The sequence below is a fragment of the Boleophthalmus pectinirostris genome, unplaced genomic scaffold (genome assembly GCF_026225935.1).
Source record: "Boleophthalmus pectinirostris isolate CB_2022bp ecotype Guang Dong unplaced genomic scaffold, ASM2622593v1 HiC_scaffold_23, whole genome shotgun sequence".
Lineage (NCBI taxonomy): Eukaryota > Metazoa > Chordata > Actinopteri > Gobiiformes > Gobiidae > Boleophthalmus > Boleophthalmus pectinirostris.
In genome coordinates, this window is record NW_026571207.1 from 23,812,156 (window position 1) to 23,830,128 (window position 17,973).

The following is a 17,973-nucleotide window of genomic DNA, read 5'->3' on the forward strand; positions in this document are numbered from 1 at the left end:
TTTGAAATACAGTTTTTAGTTTTAAACCATCCGAACTTTTGAATCAAATGTGTAAGTATTAAAAAGAAACAAACGAAACCTGTAAAAAGCACATTATTTTGTCTACATTTCTTTATGGAATTGTTACGCGTGCGTTTGATCGTAAATCTAACCGCTGTCCGTGGTGCTCAAATATTTACCTTTTTTTTTTTTAAGACTTTATATTTGAAATGGGGGATGTTTTACAGTCTCTTCCTCTTGCCATTGTGTATCACAGAATACCTGGCTTCTCTCATATCAGGGGAAGAAGCTGACTTCAAATTTTGCAGTGTGAAAATATTTTGACAGCGATTATTCAGTGTATCTTTTGGACAGCGCGGACTTAAGTTCATAGCTAATAAAGCGTAGACTCTACTGGAGAAGACACCGTTCTAGGCAACACACTAAGACAGCCATAACAGCCCCTGCAAAAAGAAGGTTTTTGTTTAAAATCCAGTTCTCACGTGTGATATCAGTGAACAATGCATAGTCTGTTTCAAAGATAATACAGTACACGGTAAGTGGATAAATGGTTAATGGATTCTCTGTTTCATCTGGACATGTATGCTCTGTTTCACCACATGGTGACACTATTTCACCTAAATTTTCCAGCGCCACATCGTCCCTCTTTTTTCAAATCCTTTTGTTTCAGTTTGACTTGAGTGTACATAGTGGTCGTTTGTCCAGAACGGTACTTTGGATTATTTGGAGTTTGAGGGGTTTCAAAAACTATCATCACAGATAAATGGATTTGTGGACAGTGGTGGAGATGAAGAAGCCATTTGTTCAAAGAAAATATTCGTGGATTACTTTGAGTTTGGCTGGTCTACTGTTTTTTGGGCAGTGCGCTTTGGCTCAGATCAGATATTCTGTTCCGGAGGAGGTGAAGGACGGGACTGTTGTTGGAAATGTTGCAAAGGATCTTGGTCTTGATGTTGCATCGTTGGGTGAGAGACGGTTCCGTGTTGTTTCTGAAACGACTGAGGCTATATTTGCTGTAAACGCTGATAATGGCGCTTTGTACGTCCACGGGCGCATTGACAGAGAGCAGCTGTGTCAGGGCAGCGGTACGTGTCTGATGGAGCTGAAGGTTCTGGTGGAAAACCCTTTGGAAGTTCACTATGTGGTTGTAGAAATTACTGATGTAAATGACCACTCGCCAAGATTTCCTAAAACAAATCAAACGTTTGAAATTGGAGAGCACACTTTGCCAGGGAAAAGACTTCAGCTACACCCTGCCCACGATCCCGACGCAGGAACAAATTCGATCCGCACGTACACGTTGTCTGCAAATGAGTATTTTGAGATTAATATTCGACAAAGTGACTTGGGTAAAATACCGTTTCTGGTGTTAAAGAAACCTTTAGACCGGGAACAGAGCAGCACACACTCTCTGCTCCTTACAGCGGTTGATGGGGGCAAACCACAGAAATCCGGGACACTGAATATTACCATAATTGTTCTGGACAGTAATGACAATAGACCCGTTTTTACTCAAGAGGTTTTTCACATCACAGTGAAAGAAAATTTGGAGAAAGGAAATGTAATATTTAAGTTAAACGCAACAGATGCGGATGAGGGAATAAATGGAGAAATTGAATACAGCCTCGGGGAAACATTGAGCCAATATGTTTATAAAACATTTGAATTAAACAGATTAACAGGAGAAATTGTCACTAGAGGCCCAATAGACTTTGAAGAAACGGATCATTATGAATTAGACGTGGAGATTTCTGACAAAGGTACCCCAAAGTTAACAGGTGAATGTAGAGTAATTATAAAAATCATAGATGTAAATGATAATTCTCCAGAAATAGACGTGACTTCTCTGTCAAACACAGTGTCTGAAGACTCCAAACCAGGGACAGTTGTTTCTCTCATTCGCGTCAAAGACAAAGACTCTGGTGTCAATGGTAAAATCATCGCTCACATAACAAACAACGTGCCTTTTGAACTCAAACCCTCGTATAAAGAAAACACATATTCAGTTGTCACTAAGGATTTCCTGGACAGGGAGGAGGTGTCACATTATGACATAACTATAAAAGCCACTGACTGTGGGGAGCCTCCTTTATCCACCACTAAAACTCTGAGTATTCAGATATTAGATGTAAACGACAACAGTCCACAGTTTGAACAAAATCCTTTTGTACTTTTATATTGTAGAAAATAACGTGGCAGGGACGTCACTGTTCTCTGTAACTGCATCAGACAAAGACAAGAATGAAAACGCAGATATTTCCTACAGCATTGCGCGTGCAGGACAGGAGAAGGACGTGACGCTCTTTTTTAAACGTGAACGCGGAAAATGGTCAAATCACTGCTCTGAAAAGCTTTGACTTTGAGACATTAAAGTCTTTCCAGTTTCAAGTCGTGGCCTCAGACTCTGGGACTCCGTCACTGAGCAGCAACGCGACAGTGCACGTGTTCATCCTGGATCAGAACGACAACGCTCCAGTCATTCTGTATCCAGTCAGGTCTAATGGTTCTGCTGAAGGAGTGGAGGAGATCCCCCGCAATGTGAACGCGGGACACTTGGTGACTAAAGTCAGGGCCTATGACTCTGATATCGGATATAACGGCTGGCTGCTGTTTTCACTGCAGGAAGTGACTGACCACAGTCTGTTTGGGTTGGACCGCTACACAGGACAGATCAGGACACTTCGCTCGTTCACAGAGACAGACGAGGCCGAGCACAAACTCGTCATACTGGTCAAAGACAATGGCAACGTGTCCCTGTCAGCTACAGCTACTGTGCTCGTGAAAGTGGTGGAGCCCAGAGAGGCTTTTGCAGCTTCTGACGTTAAGAGCTCCTCTAAAGACTCTGAGGACACTAACGTGACTTTTTACCTGATGATAACTCTGGCCTCGGTCTCAGCTCTGTTCATTCTCAGTATCATTGTGCTGATTGCAATGCAGTGCTCCAAGTCCAGCACTGACTACACCTCCAAGTACTTACAGGACACAAACTATGACGGGACTCTGTGCCACAGCATCCAGTACAGATCTGGAGACAAGCGCTACATGTTAGTTGGACCCAGAATGAGCGTAGGATCCACTATAGTCCCAGGGAGCCAAGCCAACACACTGGTGCTGCCTGACAGGAGGAGGCCCTCTGAAGAGGTAAGAGATTAATTCAAAACTGTTTCTCTGCCAGGGCGATTAAGCCCCAGTTTCAGCCAGATGTATTAGATGACACGGTGAAATAATTTGCATTTTAAAGAGCCACATTTTGACTATTTCAAACGTTTGCCCTTTGAATTAAAATGATAATAATTAATGAATACACTTAATTAATAATTATATAATTGCAACATACTTTTAACACGCTGATAGTTGATTTAAGACGTATAATCTTGTCTGATTTTACAATCTCCATAAGAATTAGTCTATTAATTTTAATTCAGTATTTTACAGCACAGCACATACTACTGACTTTGACACACATGTATTAAGAAAGATTTAAGAATTCACATTTGTCCCTGTTTTGTTTTATTTTATTTTTTGTTCATTAAAGGCTTACGCCCTTATTAGACACATGAGTAGATAGATCCGGGATAAACTTGCCTATTTATCCCGGATCTATCCTATGCACCACAATGGAGCTTTTGACTAAGTATTTTAAAGCATGACATATGATTTATTATGTCTAGATTGTTATTTTAGATAACATTATTAAGACAGTCTTGAAAAATATCCACCGACCTTCTTGAATTTCAGTGATGCCTCTGTACCTGGTGCTGAAGCAGTGAAAGTAGTGTTGGGTTAAGAAATCCAGTTTCTCAAATGTATATACCTATTCTGTGCACAATATGTGGTGTAAATATGTTTTATTTTTTTGTAGAGCCCATGTAAAAATGTAATATGACGCGATCATGCAATTTTCTTAAGTTGTAAGTGTGACCACACGATGGCACTAACCCTCAGAGAAACCTCCGTCCATTTTTGTCCCTCCTCTCACAGATTCTTTTGTCTCTTCTTGACTGAAGCGTTGTAGTTATTTATCTGTTCAGTTACTCTGGATTATTGGGTGCCTTAGTGACTACAAATAAAGAACAATAGAAACTAAAAGATTTGTTGATGAGGAAGATGAAGAAGTCATTTGTAGTGGGACAATGTTCGTGGATCGTTTTGTGCACATCTCTTCTGCTGTTTTTTGGACAGTGCGCTTTGGCTCAGATCAGATATTCTGTTCCGGAGGAGGTCAAAGACGGGACTGTGGTTGGAAATGTCGCAAAAGATCTTGGTCTTGATGTTGCCACTTTGGGTGAGAGACGGTTCCGTATTTCTGAAACAAAGGACACTATATTTGCTGTAAACGCTGATAATGGCGCTTTGTACGTCCACGGGCGCATTGACAGAGAGCAGCTGTGTCAGGGCAGCGGTACGTGTCTGATGGAGCTGAAGGTTCTGGTGGAAAACCCTTTGGAAGTTCACTATGTGGTTGTAGAAATCACCGATGTAAACGATCATGCTCCGAGATTTCCCAAAATTAACCAGACGTTTGAAATTGGAGAGCACACTTTGCCAGGGAAAAGATTTCAGCTACACTCCGCTTATGATCCGGACGCAGGAACAAATTCTATCCGCACGTACACTTTGTCTGCAAATGAACATTTTGACATTAATATTCGTGAAATTGATGGTGAGAAAACTCCATTCTTGGTTTTAAAAAAAGCACTAGACAGGGAAGCAGATAGCCACCACTCTCTTGTAGTGACAGCATCTGATGGAGGTAAACCTAAAAAATCAGGGACACTGAACGTTTCTGTAATTGTTCTGGACAGTAACGACAACAGGCCAGTTTTCAGCCAAGATGTATTTGAAATTACAGTCAAAGAAAATGTTCCTGTTGGAACTTTAATATTTCGACTTAATGCTTCCGACATCGATGAAGGTATGAATGGGGAAATTGATTACAGATTTATGACAACAGTAAAGCAACATATACATGATATATTTGATCTGGACATAACAACGGGGGAAATAAAAGTGAAGAAAACATTAGATTATGAGATTAGGGATACATACGCACTTGAAATCGAAGCGTCAGATAATGGTACCCCTCCATCAACTGGTGAATGTAGAGTTATTATAAAAATCATAGATGTAAATGATAATTTTCCAGAAATAGACGTGACTTCTCTGTCAAACACAGTGTCTGAAGACTCCAAACCAGGGACAGTTGTATCACTAATAAGTGTAACAGACAAAGACTCTGGTGTCAATGGTAAAATCATCGCTCACATAACAAACAACGTGCCTTTTGAACTCAAACCCTCTTATAAAGAAAACACATATTCAGTTGTCACTAAGGATTTCCTAGACAGGGAGGAGGTGTCACATTATGACATAACTATAAAAGCCACTGACTGTGGGGAGCCTCCTTTATCCACCACTAAAACTCTGAGTATTCAGATATTAGATGTAAACGACAACAGTCCACAGTTTGAACAAAATCCTCTGTACTTTTATATTGTAGAAAATAACGTGGCAGGGACGTCACTGTTCTCTGTAACTGCATCAGACAAAGACAAGAATGAAAACGCAGATATTTCCTACAGCATTGCGCGTGCAGGACAGGAGAAGGACGTGACGCTCTTTTTAAACGTGAACGCGGAAAATGGTCAAATCACTGCTCTGAAAAGCTTTGATTTTGAGACATTAAAGTCTTTCCAGTTTCAAGTCGTGGCCTCAGACTCTGGGACTCCGTCACTGAGCAGCAACGCGACAGTGCACGTGTTCATCCTGGATCAGAACGACAACGCTCCAGTCATTCTGTATCCAGTCAGGTCTAATGGTTCTGCTGAAGGAGTGGAGGAGATCCCCCGCAATGTGAACGCGGGACACTTGGTGACTAAAGTCAGAGCCTATGACTCTGATATCGGATATAACGGCTGGCTGCTGTTTTCACTGCAGGAAGTGACTGACCACAGTCTGTTTGGGTTGGACCGCTACACAGGACAGATCAGGACACTTCGCTCGTTCACAGAGACAGACGAGGCCGAGCACAAACTCGTCATACTGGTCAAAGACAATGGCAACGTGTCCCTGTCAGCTACAGCTACTGTGCTCGTGAAAGTGGTGGAGCCCAGAGAGGCTTTTGCAGCTTCTGACGTTAAGAGCTCCTCTAAAGACTCTGAGGACACTAACGTGACTTTTTACCTGATGATAACTCTGGCCTCGGTCTCAGCTCTGTTCATTCTCAGTATCATTGTGCTGATTGCAATGCAGTGCTCCAAGTCCAGCACTGACTACACCTCCAAGTACTTACAGGACACAAACTATGACGGGACTCTGTGCCACAGCATCCAGTACAGATCTGGAGACAAGCGCTACATGTTAGTTGGACCCAGAATGAGCGTAGGATCCACTATAGTCCCAGGGAGCCAAGCCAACACACTGGTGCTGCCTGACAGGAGGAGGCCCTCTGAAGAGGTAAGACCTAATGAACCTTGTTCTTTTAACTAATATAAATCATCAATCATGTACTCCACTGTCCACAGGTTAAACTGCGGTTGGTATAATTTCTTTACTTAAAATAAAATTTTCGGATCAATAGCAGCATCAACATGTTCTACCTCATGTGGGTTAAGGCTGCAGATTGCGTACTGGAATATTTGGTGGAAAAAGTGATGAAACGCTATTTAAAGTTAACCGTCAGAAGAAATGCCAAAACTTGGTCTCGATAGTCATATTGTTTCTGGTGTTAAGTGAGCGGAGTGGGCATTTATGTGTTTAGTGTAAGCAGTTGAAAAAATAGGGTCTGTGTGAAAAGTTGTAGAGTGTAATGTAAATCAAGTTTGTATTTTTGTTTGTTCATTGTAATACATGTTTTCCCCGCGCGATTGTGCTGTGGTGTTGCATCCCTTTACGTGAACGTTGAAAGATAATAGTCTCGCGCACTTGCACTTAAGAAAGCATCAGAAAAGTTTTACGTTTTGCTGGAGAAACATCTGTTTAGGCCACACAAGTTTATTCTTGACCATATCGAGGTGCCACTGCCGTTATGGGGATGTTTTGTGTACCGTTATTTTAGTGATGATGCTGTAATAACGCCCTTTGTTTCTGTTTCTGAACTAGTAGGGAAGAGAAAGAGAAATAAAGAACTCCTAAATTTGAAGTACTTTGTGCTCTATATCCCTGGCTTCATTAGATTGGGTGTTTTTCAGTGTCATGCCATTGCTGTCCCTGGTGCTGACCGAACATGTATTCAACATCAGTGCAGTTCGATTTTTTTCCCACCTTTTTGTTTTCAACTAGTGCGATTACCGCAGTTATAAAAACGTTCTTTTAGCAAATGACAAATAACCAACACATGGCTGGGATAATGAAATGGCGTACAATTGTAAGAACCAAACAAACAAATGAATAAATACAATGATAAAAAACAGAAAAAATAGCGAAGCTTGTAAAATATAGTTTGTTTGGATAAAATATTATTTTGTCTATACTTCAAAGCTGTTTATAAAAGTATTACACACCCAGTGATGCTGAAATAATGAACATGATTTTTGTTTATCTGTGATATTGAAAACATTTTTGGACATACTGTTTCTCCTGCCTTTTGGTATTTGTAATTACCTCATGTAATTAGGAGGTGGTTGTGAGTTCAAGGTACTGCAGCATGTTTGACAATGGTTTAACAGGGCACTGTATAATTCAGTTTGTATTGTAAATGCCTCAAATTATGCTAATAAATTCGTAGAATACAGTATTTCTGGGTCCTTTCGTGGAAGTCACGGTGTGTGACAAAATACTCTATCAACTAGTGAACCATGCAAAAGTGAAGTTTTGTCTTAAAATCCAGTTTGCAGAAGTAATCTGTGTACCGTGTTGAGATTTCAAATATGAGAATACAGTATTTCAAATATAATATTGCAGTACACAGTAAATGTTGCAGTGAAATATCTGCAGGACAAACTTTCTCTGACCCAAGAGTTCTGCTTGATCACCAGGTTGCGCTATTTGACTTGAAAAGCTCTGCACCACATCGTCCCTCCTCTTTCAGATCCTTTTGTTTCGGTTTGACTTGAGGGTACTGTGTTCGTTTGTCTAAGGCTTTACTTTGGATATTTGGCTTTATAGTGACTTCAAAACCTGTCATCACCGATAAATGGATTTATGAACAATAATGGAGATGAAGAAACCATTTGTTCAGAGAAAATATTCGTGGATCACTTTGTGCTCTTTTTTATTGCTGTTGTTTGGGCAGTGCGCTTTGGCTCAGATCAGATATTCTGTTCCGGAGGAGGTGAAGGACGGGACTGTTGTTGGGAATGTCGCAAAGGATCTTGGTCTTGATGTTTCCTCTTTGGGTGAGAGACGGTTCCGTGTGGTTTCTGAAACGAATGAGGCTATTTTTGCTGTAAACGCTGATAATGGCGCTTTGTACGTCCACGGGCGCATTGACAGAGAGCAGCTGTGTCAGGGCAGCGGTACGTGTCTGATGGAGCTGAAGGTTCTGGTGGAAAACCCTTTGGAAGTTCACTATGTGGTTGTAGAAATTACTGATGTGAATGATCATGCACCAAGATTTCCCCAAACAAATCAAACGTTTGGAATTGGAGAACAATCTTTACCAGGAAAACGATTTCAGTTGCACTCTGCTTATGATCCCGACGCAGGAGCTAATTCTATCCGCGCCTACACTTTATCTTCCAATGAACATTTTGACATTAGCACTCGTGAAGCTGACGGTGAAAAGACACCTTATTTAATTCTAAAAAAATCTCTAGACAGAGAAATAAACAAAGATCACTTTCTCGTAGTGACTGCGGTGGATGGAGGTAAACCTCAAAAATCAGGTAGACTAAATATTACCATTATTGTTCTTGACATTAATGATAATAGACCAGTGTTTGGTCAAGAGGTGTATCAAATATCCCTCAATGAAAATGTACCAGTGGGAACAGTTTTCTTCAGACTTAATGCGACAGACCCAGATGAAAATAAAAATGGAGAAGTTGAATATAGTCTCGGAACAACACTGCTCCGAAATATTTATAATGTTTTTGAACTAGACAAAGTAACTGGGGAAATTCGTGTAAAGGAAAAACTTGATTATGAGGATGGGGATATGTTTAGATTAGACGTAGAGGCTTCAGATAAAGGCACTCCCCCACTCACAGGTGAATGTAGAGTAATTATAAAAATCATAGATGTAAATGATAATTCACCTGAAATAGACGTGACTTCTCTGTCAAACACAGTGGCTGAAGACTCCAAACCAGGGACAGTAGTTTCTCTCATTCGCGTCAAAGACAAAGACTCTGGTGTCAACGGTAAAATCATCGCTCACATAACAAACAACGTGCCTTTTGAACTCAAACCCTCTTATAAAGAAAACACATATTCAGTTGTCACTAAGGATTTCCTGGACAGGGAGGAGGTGTCACATTATGACATAACTATAAAAGCCACTGACTGTGGGGAGCCTCCTTTATCCACCACTAAAACTCTGAGTATTCAGATATTAGATGTAAACGACAACAGTCCACAGTTTGAACAAAATCCTCTGTACTTTTATATTGTAGAAAATAACGTGGCAGGGACGTCACTGTTCTCTGTAACTGCATCAGACAAAGACAAGAATGAAAACGCAGATATTTCCTACAGCATTGCGCGTGCAGGACAGGAGAAGGACGTGACGCTCTTTTTAAACGTGAAACGCGGAAAATGGTCAAATCACTGCTCTGAAAAGCTTTGACTTTGAGACATTAAAGTCTTTCCAGTTTCAAGTCGTGGCCTCAGACTCTGGGACTCCGTCACTGAGCAGCAACGCGACAGTGCACGTGTTCATCCTGGATCAGAACGACAACGCTCCAGTCATTCTGTATCCAGTCAGGTCTAATGGTTCTGCTGAAGGAGTGGAGGAGATCCCCCGCAATGTGAACGCGGGACACTTGGTGACTAAAGTCAGGGCCTATGACTCTGATATCGGATATAACGGCTGGCTGCTGTTTTCACTGCAGGAAGTGACTGACCACAGTCTGTTTGGGTTGGACCGCTACACAGGACAGATCAGGACACTTCGCTCGTTCACAGAGACAGACGAGGCCGAGCACAAACTCGTCATACTGGTCAAAGACAATGGCAACGTGTCCCTGTCAGCTACAGCTACTGTGCTCGTGAAAGTGGTGGAGCCCAGAGAGGCTTTTGCAGCTTCTGACGTTAAGAGCTCCTCTAAAGACTCTGAGGACACTAACGTGACTTTTTACCTGATGATAACTCTGGCCTCGGTCTCAGCTCTGTTCATTCTCAGTATCATTGTGCTGATTGCAATGCAGTGCTCCAAGTCCAGCACTGACTACACCTCCAAGTACTTACAGGACACAAACTATGACGGGACTCTGTGCCACAGCATCCAGTACAGATCTGGAGACAAGCGCTACATGTTAGTTGGACCCAGAATGAGCGTAGGATCCACTATAGTCCCAGGGAGCCAAGCCAACACACTGGTGCTGCCTGACAGGAGGAGGCCCTCTGAGGAGGTAAGAGATAAACTTTAAACATGTATTTTCTAACCACAAATCCCTTAGTTGACCATGGACTGTATATTTTAAAAAAAAGTAATCACGTGGCAGTGAAGAGCAAATGTTTGCCAGAAGTACATGGTGTTGTGAAATAATTAAAATTTTTATGATTATATGGCTTTTTGTAAAATTTGCCCTCTGAATAATACACTGTTATTGATCACTCCTCCTGAGACCCTTTCCATCAGTGTATTTGATGCTTAAATTCTCTATTTGAATAGCCTAGTCACTGTTTTGATGATATCTTGTTCTCCCGTCGTTGTTTTGTTACATTCACAGTCCATAATATTGATTTTGAGCAAAATCATATTCACTAATAAAAAGGAAAAAGTCATTGCATCAATCTTTCATAATATTTACTGGCATCAATTTCCTGCTTTGCTTGTTTCAACACATGTTAAAGAAACTGTGTGTTACTCGCAGTCTTGCTTTGTTTTCCTTTTAAGTTACTACAGTCAGACCTGAACCTGTGTTACTTGTACCTAAATCTGCTGTTGAAAGACCCATGCACATTTTTGTCATTCTCAGTGTATGGACAGGCAATGTCTCATGTGAAAGCTCAGAAACACCTCAGTGTAAACGAACTGAGTCATGAATAATGATTAACTGCATATACTAGGGTTCAGGCATTGGATTCAGATCAGAGAGAACTTTTAAATTTGGCAACCCAAATGAGCAACTCATATGAAGCTCCTTCTGCCTTGTATTTGAAAAATCGTCTTAAGAACCAAAATTTCAAATCAATTGGACAACATGTCAAATGTTCTTTGTAATTAGGAATAAATCAGCATTAGAATTGTTGTTGATAAAAGCTATATTTGATGTTAACATGTAAACCTTGTATATTTCCTGAATTAATGCACTTTCAATATTCGAAGGAAAGTCATACATTTTATCTTGGCTGAATTGATTATTTGGAAAACATTACTAAGACTGTCTTGAAAAGTATTCAACAGACTTTTTTAACTTCAGTCCTGCCGCTGACCGTGGTGCTGAAGTAACAACACTGATGCAAGATGTAGAAATCCACTTTCTCCCAAATTCCATGCTGTGCACAATGGTTGGTGTACTTTTTTGGCAAATATCAGTGTTAAAATGTAGAATTATTTTTTAGTTTTATGAGTGACCAGAAGGTGGCACTAACCGTCAAGGAAACCTCTGCTCCATTTTGTCCCTCCTCTCACAGATCCTTTTGTTTCTTTTTTGACTGAAGCGTTGTAGTTACTTGTGTGTTCAGTTACTCTGGATTAGTTGTCGCTTTCGTGGCTACAGTTACAGTCAACATAAATATATGGATCTGTGAACAATGATGGAGATTAAAAGGCCATTTGCAGTGGGAATCAGCGCGTGGATCGTTTTGTGTTCGGCTCTACTGCTGCTTTTTGGACAGTCCGTTTTGGCTCAGATCAGATACTCTGTTCCGGAGGAGGTGAAGGACGGGACTGTGGTTGGAAATGTGGCAAAGGATCTTGGTCTTGATGTTGCCTCTTTGGGTGAGAGACGGTTCCGTATTTCTGAAACAAAGGACACTATATTTGCTGTAAACTCTGATAATGGCGCTTTGTACGTCCACGGGCGCATTGACAGAGAGCAGCTGTGTCAGGGCAGCGGTACGTGTCTGATGGAGCTGAAGGTTCTGGTGGAAAACCCTTTGGAAGTTCACTATGTTGTTGTAGAAATCACCGATGTAAACGACCACGCGCCCACCTTTCCCAAAAGAAATGAAACCATAGAAATAGCGGAACATACCTTATCTGGAAAACGATTTCAGCTGCACTCTGCTCATGATCCTGACGCAGGGATGAACTCAGTTCGCACGTACAGTTTGTCTGCTAATGAACATTTTGACATTAATATTCGAGAAACTGATGGTGAAAAAATACCATTTCTAGTTTTGAAAAAAATGCTGGACAGAGAAAAAAGCAGTGAACATTCTTTAGTGGTCACAGCGGTTGATGGAGGTAAACCCCAGAGGTCAGGCACACTTAATGTTACCATTATTGTTCTTGATACTAATGATAATAGACCAGTTTTTAGTCAAGAGATTTATGAAATTACAGCGAAAGAAAATCTACAAACAGGCACGTCAATTTTTAAGCTCACAGCTACAGACCCAGACGAAGGAACGAATGGGGTAATTGAATATAGTCTGGCAAAAACATTAAAGCAAAGAATATTTGATATTTTTGAATTAGACACGAAAACTGGTGATATTTTCGCAAAAGGACAGATAGATTATGAAGAAAAGGATTTCTATGAACTGGAAGTACAAGCGTCAGATAAAGGCACACCTCCATTAACAGGTGAATGTAGAGTTATTATAAAAATCATAGATGTAAATGATAATTCACCTGAAATAGACGTGACTTCTCTGTCAAACACAGTGTCTGAAGACTCCAAACCAGGGACAGTTGTATCACTAATCAGTGTAACAGACAAAGACTCTGGTGTCAATGGTAAAATCATCGCTCACATAACAAACAACGTGCCTTTTGAAGCTCAAACCCTCTTATAAAGAAAACACATATTCAGTTGTCACTAAGGATTTCCTGGACAGGGAGGAGGTGTCACATTATGACATAACTATAAAAGCCACTGACTGTGGGGAGCCTCCTTTATCCACCACTAAAACTCTGAGTATTCAGATATTAGATGTAAACGACAACAGTCCACAGTTTGAACAAAATCCTCTGTACTTTTATATTGTAGAAAATAACGTGGCAGGGACGTCACTGTTCTCTGTAACTGCATCAGACAAAGACAAGAATGAAAACGCAGATATTTCCTACAGCATTGCGCGTGCAGGACAGGAGAAGGACGTGACGCTCTTTTTAAACGTGAACGCGGAAAATGGTCAAATCACTGCTCTGAAAAGCTTTGACTTTGAGACATTAAAGTCTTTCCAGTTTCAAGTCGTGGCCTCAGACTCTGGGACTCCGTCACTGAGCAGCAACGCGACAGTGCACGTGTTCATCCTGGATCAGAACGACAACGCTCCAGTCATTCTGTATCCAGTCAGGTCTAATGGTTCTGCTGAAGGAGTGGAGGAGATCCCCCGCAATGTGAACGCGGGACACTTGGTGACTAAAGTCAGGGCCTATGACTCTGATATCGGATATAACGGCTGGCTGCTGTTTTCACTGCAGGAAGTGACTGACCACAGTCTGTTTGGGTTGGACCGCTACACAGGACAGATCAGGACACTTCGCTCGTTCACAGAGACAGACGAGGCCGAGCACAAACTCGTCATACTGGTCAAAGACAATGGCAACGTGTCCCTGTCAGCTACAGCTACTGTGCTCGTGAAAGTGGTGGAGCCCAGAGAGGCTTTTGCAGCTTCTGACGTTAAGAGCTCCTCTAAAGACTCTGAGGACACTAACGTGACTTTTTACCTGATGATAACTCTGGCCTCGGTCTCAGCTCTGTTCATTCTCAGTATCATTGTGCTGATTGCAATGCAGTGCTCCAAGTCCAGCACTGACTACACCTCCAAGTACTTACAGGACACAAACTATGACGGGACTCTGTGCCACAGCATCCAGTACAGATCTGGAGACAAGCGCTACATGTTAGTTGGACCCAGAATGAGCGTAGGATCCACTATAGTCCCAGGGAGCCAAGCCAACACACTGGTGCTGCCTGACAGGAGGAGGCCCTCTGAAGAGGTAAAGCATAAACAAACCAATCTGATTTAATCTTTGTTTGTATCTTTTTTTAAATTTTTATCTTGAAAGCTCATACGCACTCCACTCACAGGCAGTTTTGCTTAGTCTACTTATAAACTGACATAAATGTCACATGGCAAAGCTCTAAACATTGAACGTTTGACCTTTTGTTTGAGTAGAAATTACTAATTGAAAATTTGGCAGTATGGCTTCATTGCATCCAGAGACATCAACTTGAGAAAACATACAGTCAAAAGAGCATTAATAATACTTTATAATGGCAATGTGTGTGTATGTGTTTGTACAAATTTTCGCTGGTGTAGCATTTCATGTTTTATGAATGCTTGGCGACAACATTCCTGCTCAACAGTGTTACTTACCGCGTGGTTGTAATTTGTCTAAACTAAACCTTTTCAATATCCCAGCAAATATACAATTGTTAAAATGCTACATATTTGTCTCCTCACTAAGGCAGATGATAATAATATGGGGGTAAAGGATAAGGAAAAACAATTCTTTTCTGCCTAATTTTCCCCTCAGACAGATCGGTCGCTGTCCAAGGTGCTAAGGACACAGACGATTGTGTAAAGGTTGCTCAAAGATATAATGACTATTAAAACATATGTCTACATGGTCTTTGACTCTCATTCATAAATATCACACAGGCAAGGCAGTACGCATCACTGTCCAAATCATCTGTATATACGAATAAATATCATATCTTTAACCACGTGGAGGCACTGTTGCATCAAAACCGTTTTTGCTATGTCCCTCCCCAAAGGAAAAAAACAACAAAAAAAACCTTTGAACCTTTGTTCCAATCTGTACATCATTCCCTAGGAACAAATGCGCACTCTGCAGTAAGTGTCTTACTTTCAGACAAATGTCTTATAATGTCATTAGCATAGAAGGAATTAAGTCAACAGTAGGCATGGACATAATGTCGAAATCAAGAATCTGCTCGTGGGTCACTTTGTGCTTGACTCTAATGATGCTTTTTGGACGCAGTACTTTGGCTCAGATCAGATACTCGATTCCGGAGGAGGTGAAAGACGGGACTGTTGTTGGAAACGTCGCAAAGGATCTTGGTCTTGATGTTGCATCGTTAGTTGAGAGACGGTTCCGTGTTGTTTCTGAAACGAATGGAGATACATTTGCTGTAAACGCTGATAATGGCGCTTTGTACGTCCACGGGCGCATTGACAGAGAGCAGCTGTGTCAGGGCAGCGGTACGTGTCTGATGGAGCTGAAGGTTCTGGTGGAAAACCCTTTGGAAGTTCACTATGTTGTTGTAGAAATCACCGATGTAAACGACCACGCGCCCACCTTTCCCAAAAGAAATGAAACCATAGAAATAGCGGAACATACCTTATCTGGAAAACGATTTCAACTACATCCTGCTCGTGATCCCGATGCAGGAATTAACTCCATTCGCACGTACACTTTATCTGCAAATGAACATTTTGACGTGAATGTTCGTGAGAGTGATTTGAGTAAAACTCCGTTTTTGGTTTTAAAGAAACCTTTAGATCGAGAACAAAGCAAGACACATTATCTGCTCCTTACCGCTGTTGATGGAGGTAAACCCAGAAGATCAGGGACACTAAATGTTACAATTATTGTTCTAGACAGTAATGATAATAGACCAGTTTTTTACACAAGAGGTTTATGAAATTTCACTTCGAGAAAATGTTGAAATAGGAACTGTAGTAATAACTCTCACTGCAACTGATGCTGACGATGGGAATAATGGAGAAATTGAATATAGTCTGAGAGAATCGCTGATTCAAGAGGTAAAAAACGTATTTCAAATGGATAAAATTAGCGGAGCAATTACAACAAACCAATTAATCAATTTCGAAGAAACAGACCAATATGAATTAGACGTAGAGGCTTCAGATAAAGGCACGCCCCCGTTGACTGGCGAATGTAGAGTTATTATAAAAATCATAGATGTAAATGATAATTCTCCAGAAATAGACGTGACTTCTCTGTCAAACACAGTGTCTGAAGACTCCAAACCAGGGACAGTAGTTTCTCTCATTCGCGTCAAAGACAAAGACTCTGGTGTCAATGGTAAAATCATCGCTCACATAACAAACAACGTGCCTTTTGAACTCAAACCCTCGTATAAAAGAAAACACATATTCAGTTGTCACTAAGGATTTCCTGGACAGGGAGGAGGTGTCAAATTATGACATAACTATAAAAGCCACTGACTGTGGGGAGCCTCCTTTATCCACCACTAAAACTCTGAGTATTCAGATATTAGATGTAAACGACAACAGTCCACAGTTTGAACAAAATCCTCTGTACTTTTATATTGTAGAAAATAACGTGGCAGGGACGTCACTGTTCTCTGTAACTGCATCAGACAAAGACAAGAATGAAAACGCAGATATTTCCTACAGCATTGCGCGTGCAGGACAGGAGAAGGACGTGACGCTCTTTTTAAACGTGAACGCGGAAAATGGTCAAATCACTGCTCTGAAAAGCTTTGACTTTGAGACATTAAAGTCTTTCCAGTTTCAAGTCGTGGCCTCAGACTCTGGGACTCCGTCACTGAGCAGCAACGCGACAGTGCACGTGTTCATCCTGGATCAGAACGACAACGCTCCAGTCATTCTGTATCCAGTCAGGTCTAATGGTTCTGCTGAAGGAGTGGAGGAGATCCCCCGCAATGTGAACGCGGGACACTTGGTGACTAAAGTCAGGGCCTATGACTCTGATATCGGATATAACGGCTGGCTGCTGTTTTCACTGCAGGAAGTGACTGACCACAGTCTGTTTGGGTTGGACCGCTACACAGGACAGATCAGGACACTTCGCTCGTTCACAGAGACAGACGAGGCCGAGCACAAACTCGTCATACTGGTCAAAGACAATGGCAACGTGTCCCTGTCAGCTACAGCTACTGTGCTCGTGAAAGTGGTGGAGCCCAGAGAGGCTTTTGCAGCTTCTGACGTTAAGAGCTCCTCTAAAGACTCTGAGGACACTAACGTGACTTTTTACCTGATGATAACTCTGGCCTCGGTCTCAGCTCTGTTCATTCTCAGTATCATTGTGCTGATTGCAATGCAGTGCTCCAAGTCCAGCACTGACTACACCTCCAAGTACTTACAGGACACAAACTATGACGGGACTCTGTGCCACAGCATCCAGTACAGATCTGGAGACAAGCGCTACATGTTAGTTGGACCCAGAATGAGCGTAGGATCCACTATAGTCCCAGGGAGCCAAGCCAACACACTGGTGCTGCCTGACAGGAGGAGGCCCTCTGAAGAGGTAAGAAGGATTACACTCTGTTCATGACTTCTCTTTAGTTAAAGCAAGACTAAGCAGTTCCTATTATTTTTTATTATTATTAATTGTTTACTTTTGTTTTAGTATTTGCTCTCCGTGGTGCTGATTCTGACGTCATTTAATCATGTGTCTCAAAGCAATATTACAACATTGCCTCAATCATATATAGTTTAATTTTATGCACTCATTTCGTGTGAATTTCAGTTTACGTTTTCACGTTAAATGTTAAAGCTGTTTGGATTTGAGCTGATCGCTTCCCATTGTGCTGCGAAAGTCGAATAGATTTATAGATGACATACATTTCCTGATCCCTGGTTTCTCATATGTTGCCTAAAAATAATAAAATGTAATGAATTACAGGAATTATTTGAACGTATATTTCTGTATCAGGGTATGGACTATTATGTGTCATGATGAATACTTACACATCTTATTTAGTCACATGTGCATCT

General features: G+C 41.3%; 1 protein-coding gene and 1 pseudogene across 1 annotated transcript; both read left to right on the forward strand.

The window, feature by feature from the left end:
• The first annotated feature begins 763 nt into the window (after window positions 1-763).
• On the forward strand, window positions 764-10,529 carry LOC129410565 (protocadherin Fat 4-like). The gene is given in 7 exon segments (XM_055159041.1): window positions 764-2,173; window positions 2,175-2,300; window positions 2,302-3,141; window positions 4,183-4,915; window positions 5,147-6,456; window positions 8,180-9,685; window positions 9,687-10,529. Coding segments are annotated over 7 exon segments (6,768 nt in total).
• Window positions 10,530-11,859: 1,330 nt separating this feature from the next.
• LOC110155051 (protocadherin-23-like) lies at window positions 11,860-17,530 on the forward strand (annotated as a pseudogene).
• The last annotated feature ends 443 nt before the right edge of the window (window positions 17,531-17,973 follow it).